At 55.7% G+C, this 9643-nt stretch overlaps 3 protein-coding genes across 3 annotated transcripts in view; all 3 read right to left on the reverse strand.

The window, feature by feature from the left end:
• Positions 1–3850: 3850 nt before the first annotated feature.
• Positions 3851–6159, reverse strand: VDBG_04145 (conserved hypothetical protein; the record flags this gene model as incomplete). Its single annotated transcript, XM_003006146.1, has 4 exons — positions 3851–5206; positions 5266–5297; positions 5380–5611; positions 5674–6159. 4 exons carry the CDS (start codon positions 6157–6159, stop codon positions 3851–3853), a joined length of 2106 nt encoding a protein of 701 aa, XP_003006192.1.
• A 599-nt stretch (positions 6160–6758) lies between these two features.
• VDBG_04146 (rRNA-processing protein FCF1) lies at positions 6759–7600 on the reverse strand (the record flags this gene model as incomplete). Its single annotated transcript, XM_003006147.1, has 4 exons — positions 6759–6890; positions 6953–6994; positions 7070–7462; positions 7565–7600. The coding sequence occupies 4 exons, from the start codon at positions 7598–7600 to the stop codon at positions 6759–6761; spliced, it is 603 nt and encodes a 200-aa protein (XP_003006193.1).
• Positions 7601–9030: 1430 nt separating this feature from the next.
• Positions 9031–9643, reverse strand: part of VDBG_04147 (conserved hypothetical protein) — a gene marked incomplete at both ends in the record, with an annotated part of 1986 nt that continues 1373 nt past the window's right edge. Inside the window, one exon of the mRNA XM_003006148.1 lies at positions 9031–9599. Coding sequence (XP_003006194.1) covers positions 9031–9599 — 569 coding nt within the window. The remainder of the gene's footprint in view (positions 9600–9643) is intronic.

The following is a 9643-nucleotide window of genomic DNA, read 5'->3' on the forward strand; positions in this document are numbered from 1 at the left end:
ACGATGATGAGCTGTCCTCGATTCTGGCTGGTGTGGAAAACCGGGGCTGAACGCAACAGGCTGCTGAACTGAATAGGATCAAGCGGAAGGGCAGGCAGCGGAATAGAAGAGGGGTGGCTCGAACGAGTACGATGCCAAGCCGTCCTGGGATGCTGGCGAAGATGACGGCGTGGAGAGTTTGTGAGTGTTGCGGCCAACCTGCATGCGAATCTGAAGCGAGAATCGATGAGGAATGGTCCAATCGGGGTGAATGCTGGCCAAGCGTGGCTGCCACCTAGTCGGCCGTTCGATGTGGCCCGACTTGGGAGGGGTTGCAGATGGGTTGAGTGGTTGTGACGTTGCGCCGGGTGATAAATGCTGTTGGAGGGTTGAACGAGACCAAGGCTTAGGAAAGCTTGGGAATTTTTGTTGTTGAGGAGAAGAGCGGGCGACGGCAATGACAGTCAGTCAGATAGACAGGAGTGAACACGACTGAGACGCGTGGGGCGCAAAGTCACTGGTGATGGCGCAATGATATGGTGGCTGTTGCCTCTTTATCTCCTGTCTTGCTCTCGATATCGAAAAGGGAAGGAGCACGCGGACGTCGTTGGTGGTGAGATACCGTGGATAGATCGGTAGCAAGTAAGGTAAGGGGTAGGTAGGTATAGTAAATAGGTAGGTATTTTGTGTTTGCTGGCCCCAACAGAGAGGATCGTGGTTTCCTCAACTCGAAACCGCGCTCTCCATCTCCCAGCAGTCACGGAAGGGCCCGCCTGGTCTTTATCCCTCTTGTACCATGTTGGGCTCTTGGGGCCGTGGCCGCCGCCGGGCTCGCTGCTGGACCGAATGGAGAAGACGGGCTTCCGGTTCGCAAAGCCTTTACACATTGTCCAAATCATGAATTGCAGCCCCCCAATCATGCTCGCTGCTTGTTATTAACACATTGGTCCCTAGTCCTTCCAGGCCGGCCCCTGCCCACCGTGCCTACCGTGCCCTCCCCGGTCCTGTCTGTTGTCTGGCCCGTTCGGTGCTGCCCGCACTTGTTGCCAAATGATGCAAGCGCAGGCAAGCGCGTGGACGAGTGCTGAGCGATTCGGCAAGGACAAGGCTCGTGGATCAACGAGTGGATTGGCGGCCTGCAGTTTCCCCTAAGACAGGTAGGTAGGTACCTTCCTACCCACCTATCTTACCTACGTACCTATGGTTCCTGCCTACGTCCCCATCGTGCCTCCCTCTCCCTCATTGACTTTTTCTCCTGCCTGGCTACAAGGGTGGAACATTAGGTAAGAGGTTGGTGGTCGTTGGCTGGGCCAAGCATCCCCAGTCGGCGCGCTGTCGTGCTGGACCGAAAATTTTTCCTTATCTCTTCACCTCTCATCTGCGCTCCATCCAGCTGGGCCAGCCCACCACCACAACGACAGGTCATGCATCCGCTGGCTGACCGATGGACCCCTTCTTCACCAATCCATCTCGAGGCCTCACTGTCACCCTGGGGGCTCTGCTTGCGTCTTGACCTAGACACGAGTACCTGATGTATTCAGACTGTATACTTCTGTACGAACACACTTTGACGGTACTTTACCAGCTTGGTCAACCCTGTCCGGCATGCAACAGCCCGCCTCAAATAATCAGCCCTGAGGCCCAATGGGTTGTGGTGGTTGATGCCGCCGGATTGGAAAGTTTGTGGCTCCGCACCAGCAGAAACAGAGGACCTGCTGCAACTCGACCACCCCACCCTGACCCCTTCCATCGCATCATTCGTGTCCCTCTACTCGCCTTTTCGTCACCCTCTCGTCATGGCCCAGCAAGGTCCCGAGCTTATCACTAGTGATCTACGGAGAACCACGGCGGAGGATTCTGCTTCGCACAATCTATGCCACCTGGCATTTTCCTGGCCTACCTGAGATATCCAGAAGATGGAATATGGAGGATTGCTACGACTGCCTGCATCAAACTGCCATGGGGGTTAACTCAGGCGCAAGAGCCCAAGAGTATCGTCATTTGATCCCCGTATGGCCAAATCCGCGCCACGCCTGGCTATCTCGACCATCAAAACGCCTTCCGCCCTTAGCCATCACGCGCCCCATCGAGCCCCCCCCCTGCCGCCCCCATCACACTTTACGTTGTACTTGTACATGATCCACATCTGCACCTGTATGCCAGGACCACTTCGTTACCATGCCAGTCGGCCTACATGGAACACCGGTTCTTCTCTTGACTTTCATCAGACGATACTCGAGGCCCCAGCTTCTTGTCGCCGGAGAGGTGCAATCCCCGCCTTGTCAGTTGGTGGCCCTCTAGCCAGCTTTGGCAATTCAACAAAGGCAACATTTTGGCAACTCTTGTCAGGGTCGCTAGAGACGACGGCCTAGCGCCGTAGGACTCAACCTGACCAGCCATCGTCTCTTGAAGGCAAGTGATGGACAAGTCTGTCATTGAAGCAGTGATCAAGGCGCCATCCGCGGCTGAAGCAGGTTGCAACACTCGCCTGTCATCCATACGATGCCCTCAACACCCGTGAATCAGGTTAGCCTTTGCGATGAGCTTCAGCGTTGGCATTGTGCAACCCAAAACCCAACACTCTGTCCACCCAATGCAATTGGCCGCTTTTCATTACGTACTGTACAACGTTGCTAGCCAACTACAGTAAAGCAACGTCTTTGCTCACACGAATGCCGTCATGCTTCGAGCCGCCTGGCGCAAGCTCTGTGTTGGCCCCGTCTCTCGTTCTCCGCCAATTTCGACATCTCCGCGGAGCATTCCTGACCTACCAAAATCCCCTTATTCAAACGTTGTCTGTTTCCCATGACAGACCACGTCCGGTTCCTGATAACTCTACCCGACCTCAGTGATACCACCATCCTGGTCCTTCGCGTTGCTCGAGCCTGCGCGGGAGTTGTCAATGAGTCCGCAACCCCGCCATGGGCTTTGCGGGGAAGAGGGGCACGACGACACCGATATTCGTTCACGACCTAGTAGAGGCTGGGCAAATTGGCATGCTTTCTCTGTTGGTCCAGTGGATATTGCCCACTCCAACTGACGAATCCTTCATCACATGGACCTCACCACCATCCCCCACATCCACTCTTCGCTTCACGATGTTTTTTTTTTCCACGTCAGGTGGTCGACCGCAGCGCAGCCAATCCACTTTATGGCGGGACCGGCACCACCGCTAGATCCAATACCTCTGGCGCAAGCGACATTACCAAGTCTCAAGACGGCCCTGCTAGCGACCAAGGCCCATCTATCGTGGGTCCTTCAACTTCGGTCACATAGTGAAGAATGTTGAATGGAGAACATGTTATTCTAGTGAAAGACAAGTCAAGCCCAGGTGTCAATGGAGCCTAGGGCATTGGCCACTGATATAAAAAAAAAAAAAGCACTCTTCGACCAGCGGCGATTTTGATTGAATTCCAGTAATCGACTTTTGTTTATTGTCCGATGCCTAGAGAGTTAAGGCCACAATAAGCTTGACATGCCTTCTTACCCCGAAAACCCATCATTCTGAACCCATTCATTTGTAAGGCCCAATGTTGCATCTCTGAGTTCTTCATCGGTGGTGACGGGGGCCCGAACCACAATTGGCCTCCCGTTTCGAGATCCATGGAGGCCTGATCCTGCATTGTATGCAGGTTGATGTTGTCGACATACCCCTGGCAGATGTGAGCAGACTGTTCAGCTACTTGGCTGGACGTGAGCTTACCCAGTCAACCTGATCGGTTCGGCCCGTCCAATTGATGCCAAATGGCAAAGTAGAGGATGTCACACCAGCGTCCGTGAAAGCTTGAGGCTGTACATTCGCAGCCATTGGGGGACCTGTCGAGTTTGCGACGGGATGTGTTGATGCTGTAGCATGTGAGCTAATGATCGGTCAAGGGGGCATATGCGGTACCATACCACGGATGGAAAGATCCGACAAAGAAGTAGAGCTCAGACCAATATTGATCGCATCGCCGTGGCCTTCCGGTGAAGGTTCTGACTCATTGTTTTCATAATATTCGGGAGAAAATCCTGACGGAGATCCAATTTTGCGCAACATCGTCTCTACAATGTCAGCCGTCTTTTTGACCGCCGGCAGATCTCTCGCGACGAAACGCCAGATACCATGGGCTCGGTGCAATAGCCTCACTAGTTCTGCCTTGCTTGGCACAGTTTTGTAACCAAAGCCGCTGTTTTCTTGCGGATACTTTTCATTGTCGATTACCAGGAATATAATCATGGCCGATAAGAGGAAGTCATGTATCGCCAAGGAGGATACGAACCACCCATGCTGGTTAAGTATATTGCCGGGCTGGCACATGTGCCATAGATGGTACTGGTGCTCCAACATGGTTACAGCACCATTCAGACACTGGACCCGGGAGTAGTCGTGCTCTTTCTTCATAACGGATTCGACCAAAAACCGACGATGGAGCACACATCTACTCTTGTTATAGATGGACGCAAGGCCGAACCGCTGAATGATCTGAGTCGCAGGGTCTGTTACTGACTCTTCAATGGGTCGCACCCGCATGAACCCCGGGACGGCATCCCAGGCTTCTTGGATATTGCCATCGAGTTTCAGGACCTCTGAATAAGGTGGAGGTGTCAGCAAGTGCGCCAGCCGCGCCACATGCCCAAAACATATCATGAGCTTGTTCTTGCACAGGGGATATGTCAGGTCTGTGTAGTCCGTCATTGGCTGTGGCGGTGGCAGCTCCGTGCTTTCGGGGCCAAAATCTCGATCGAGCACATTCCGTGGCAGCGCTACATCGCTGTCGATGCCATGGATCATAGGCGGCAAGCCCATGTGGAAAGAGACGAGCAGGTCCAATGTCATGCCCATATGCCACATTCTCCTTCGCATCTCGCCTTGAAAGGCGCTTATATGAGAGAGCTTGCTCGGATCCCGATGGAAACCCAATTTGAGCATAAGTCTCATGACAGTGGATGCTAACAAATAGCAGTTCATTTGCGAGTTACGATTCAGCAAAAACTCTGTTTCGGCGTACATGAGGAACGAGGCTATCGTCTGCTCTGTTGGCTGGTGGTATTTGCCCTTGACAAGACACCAGGCGGCTGTGGACCTGAAACGTTTCATCTTTTCGAAGGGCGGTTCAGGCGAGTCTTGCGCGAGCTCGTGGGGGGCCGTGTACGTGGAGAAGTGTGTTGCAAGGCAGATGACCATAAAGAGCTGCGCCAGCCAGTGATAGTCGATGCCACTGGGGTCAAGCCAGAACTCACGGTACTATGTCGAGCAGGATCAGCCTGCTTTGTCAATCCAGAACGCGCTTTCATTGTACCTACCTGTTTGAGAAATGTAGGTCGGTGTATGAGGTCTGCGAGGTGAGCCAATTTAGTACACAGCTGGGGTCGACAGGGCGCAGTGACGACGATGGAAGGGTGTAACAGGGGACATACAAAGGGAAGGGAATTTGGATGCGAAGTATCTCATCACAAGCCGATCGACAATGCGATGATCAGGCAGGATACTAATCACTTCGTTCAAGCTGCGAGGTGAGGTGGGGTCACTGTTAGAGAACAGTAGGACACCAGGAACCTCGTACTCGTCCCACACATGAGATTTCTGTTGTGGAAGACGGTCTTCGAATGTGTCTTGCTCTTCGTCGAAGAAGCTCTTGAGATCCTCAATCTACCAGCTCAACTTGTCAGCAGGGGTCCTACGGGTAAGAGGAGAAGAGGAAGCCAACTCACGTCCTCAAGCATAGCCATAAAGTGCGTGGCACCGATATATGTTGACCCCCTCTCGCCATGCACCACCTGCCCGCTAGCTCTCAGGCCCTTCGCAACCCTTACGGATGGAGGTGGTGGCGGCGCCGCTTCTGCCGGCTCTCGCGAAGGATCGACGGCAACGTCCCCGTCCTCGAGCATGGAGCGCACCATGCCCTCGAGTCGCTTCAGCCGTGAGGCCATGCTCTGGTTGGGCTTCCTCCTCTGCGGCTTGGGCGCATACTGGCACGCCTCGGGGCGGCCCTTGCGAATGCACTGGCCGCATGGGCTCGAGCGGTCGCATTTCAGCTTGGAGACGCGGCACGCAGCGCAGGAGAGCAGGACACGGGAGCGCTTGGCGGCGGTAGCGGCGACGCCGGTGGCGGAGCCGGAACTGAGATGCACCTCACCGAGGGTGTCGGGTCCTGTGCCGGACCTATCATCAGGTGCCCCACTAATGACCGTGTCCATGTTGTCGGACGATCGGGAGGAGGCGCTCCCGCCCACGAGAGGAGAAAGAAACAGAAGGCTGTGGTTTGCAATTGCGGCCTGTTTGCGCGGGGAGTGAGATGTTGTCTCACGGATGGATACGTCTCTCCGCGTCTTTGAATGCGCTCAATCTGTAGGGGTCAGGGATATGAAGGAGTCGCCAGTGCATTTGGGCAGCTTGGTGCAGTTTCAGGCGGTTGCTGACAGACGAGGGCGGATTGCGGGGTACGCACCAGAGCAGGATCGTCCCGGTTGAGATATAGATTTCTAGCGACCACTCTTGGGATTTGTACTCGTCAGAGCCAAGCACACACACGCGCAAACCGAGGCTGTGTCAGGCGAGGTATGCGTGTGTGGAGAGAAAACTGCCGTCGCAGATTGAGCTGGACCAAGCACGAGAATTGAGTTCACGATAGGAGCTCGGACGGGGTTAAGAGGTCCTAAGTCCGTTGCGATCCTCACGGGGCCGATACCGTGTATTGAAAACAAGAAAATAGACTGAAAGAGAGAACGCCGCCATAAATCATCCCGTCAAAGCCATAGCCATGTCTCTTTTGGTTCTTTTTGTTGCCACGCACGCTCTATGAGTCCGGCGCACCCGGTAGCCTCTCGATGATGTATTTCCCTCTTGTAACCTTGAGGATGGGCACACCAGGAATTTTCCTGATGCGGGACTGCAGACCCTTATCCTGTGTTGCAACAATGTAGATTCTCTGCGACAAGTCAGCGAGTTGGTCTCGAGGAGGGTCCGGTAGAGGGGAAGAGGAGGCCTTACGTCCTTCTGGACCTTGTCCACGATACAGTCATCTGCGTAAACCTATATGCCGTGTCAGAACAACGCGAACCTGAGCGATCCAGCCCCATGCAGAGGCCAAGAGACAATCAAACATACACCCTTGTGCGTACACCTCGCCTTCTCCCACCTCTCGTCCCTTGCGACGCGCATAGCGAGCCTGAACTTGGGGCCCAGCTTGGACAACTCGGCCATGACGCAGTCGGTGACGATGGGCGTGCAAGTGGCGTAGAGGCAGTCCATCATGGTCTCGAGCAGCGGCAGCTTCATCTGGACGGTGCGGCTGAAGAAGGACGTGTCGACGAGGACGCTGTAGGGGGGCACGAGGGACGTGTTGGCGGCGAAGAACATCTGCGAGGGCATCTGGGGCACGGCGCGGACGAGCTCGCCGTCGGGGCCGGCTTTCTTGGCCTTCTCGGCCTTGGCGAGGGCTTCGGCTTTGGCGAGGTTCTCCTTGCGACGGGCATCGTTCTTGCCGATGACGCGCTTGACCTGTGATCATCGGAGACCTTTCGTTAGTATGGGGGGTGAACCAGCAGCAGAGGGGTGCTTGAAGAAGAGGGGCAAGGAGCGAAAAAAGGGAGGACGGCGTACCTCGGCGAACTTGCGGGTCTTCTTCTGGACACCCATAGTGGTTGTTGGCTGCGGATGGGCGGAAGGAAGAGGTGAGGTCGTTGGGGAGAGAAAAGTCAGGCGAGGCTGGATCGCAAGGCTGATGTGATGGGATTTCCAGATCTCGCCTGTCGTCGACGGCGGGGTGTAAAAAAGTTTTAGTGGAGACATGCATCTTCTACGGGACGTTTGTGGGAGAATGAACGGCCAGGTGGCTCACGGCTGCTGCCAAGTGCCGAGCTGTGATGGATGATGCAGACGCAAAGCGGCGGTTGAGTGATTGGTGAACCACGCTTCAGGCGCACCTGCCACGCCTGCCACGCCGCTAGGCCCGTTGAGCCCTGCAGCCACTAACAGTTAGGCGTTGGTTTAATCTGCCGCTGGACGCCGTTTGCCGTGTCTACCATTTCTTTTGGTTATTTTTGCGACGACAAGCCCACCGAAGTCAAAAGCCGTCAGAGGAGAGAGAAGAGGACAATAGCACGGATCGAATGGAATGCAATGCCATATGATGACCTCGTGTGGGTTGACATGTCGGACAGAGCAGCAATAAGCACTGCGAATGACCTGCAGGGGCTGGGGGTTTCGAGGGCTGTTTTTAGGGAGGCACTGGAACGATGGGATGCACCAGTGCCAATACGAACACAGTGCACCCAGGGTCTGGCAGCCGTCGATCCGCCAGTCGTTTCCCCGATGAGCTAATGTATTCCACGGTGGACCTGAATGGAGCCACACGGTGAACAATCCTAGACAGGGCGGGCAGGCACACTCAGGTCCCAGCCCGAGACCGAGACCCCCTTTCCACGCTTGCGCCCCTCTCACTCTCTCTCGCTCTTCCCCTTCCCCCCTTTGAACCTGCCCTGTCAAATGGCAAAATAGCACTGTGGTTCCTGCTTTACTCATTCGTTTGCCTGCCTTCCCTGCCTGCCCCCCCCCGTTGCTGCCGCCCGTGTGCAGATCCAGATCTCTAGGTATTCCTCTCCTGCTCAGCCCTCAGCCCTCATTCTGGCTCCTCGCCCTCACTTTGGCTCTCGTAACCAACTTGGCCCAATCGACACACGGCTTCCATACGATACACGCAGTTGCTTTGTCGCCAGCTCTGCCCAACATTCTCTTCTCTTCTTCTCAGTTTACTTCTATTCGGCTATCTCTTCCAACGACAACCCCCGTCCTCTCCTGTCTCCACAACACGTCCGATTTCAAACGCTATCCCACTGCACGCGACGAACAGGCCAACCAGTCTTGCGACCCCGACACCGTTCCTTGCAGGGCGGCAAGTCTGTACGACCTCCACCACGTCTTTCACGCCTGCCACGCAATCCACGCCTACGAATTCAAATCTTCGCTCGACCGACCATGGTGCGCCTAGGCTTTGTCGCCCGGCGGCGCTCGCCCGTCCTCTCGTCAGCCGTCGCTGCGGTGGCGCTCTTCGCCACCACGACCTCTGCTCAGAACGGCGGCAACAACAATAACAATAATGCCAACACAAACCAGCCTTCATCTGCTGGAGAACAGCCAGAAACCACGGCCGAGGCGGAGACCACCGCTGCGGCGGCGTCTACGGCCGCGGAGTCAGCAACACCATCGCCCTCTGCCGATGCGGATGTGACCATTTCTGGGGGGTGAATCCGCGACGCAACCAACAGCCACCGCCGCGACAACCTCGCAGACGCAGGGCACGGGCGACGACAACAGGGGGCGATGTTCAGATCACTGGAGGCACCGACGATGGGGATGCCATCATGACCTTTCCCACCATCGAGACCATCCTGGAGATTCCCACCTACGCCCCCGCCGCTGTCCCGGCCTACCCTCCAGGTTCCCTTCATGCAACACTCGACGGGTCCCCGAGGGCACTGTATTCTTCGCTGTCGGAGCCATCCTCGGGGCCTTCGGCTTTGGGCATCTTTCTCTGGCGGGGGAATTGGTCGCCTGCCTGCTGCCTCGCTCTGTCCGCCCGTGCCGCTATTGAGCAGCATAGCGCCAACGACAAGGCCGCCTTTCCCTGCGCCTCCCGCTCATTTCTACAAGTACAGCGAATCATAAATTCTGCGCTTTTCT

Source organism: Verticillium alfalfae, genomic scaffold, assembly GCF_000150825.1.
Source record: "Verticillium alfalfae VaMs.102 supercont1.4 genomic scaffold, whole genome shotgun sequence".
NCBI lineage: Eukaryota > Fungi > Ascomycota > Sordariomycetes > Glomerellales > Plectosphaerellaceae > Verticillium > Verticillium alfalfae.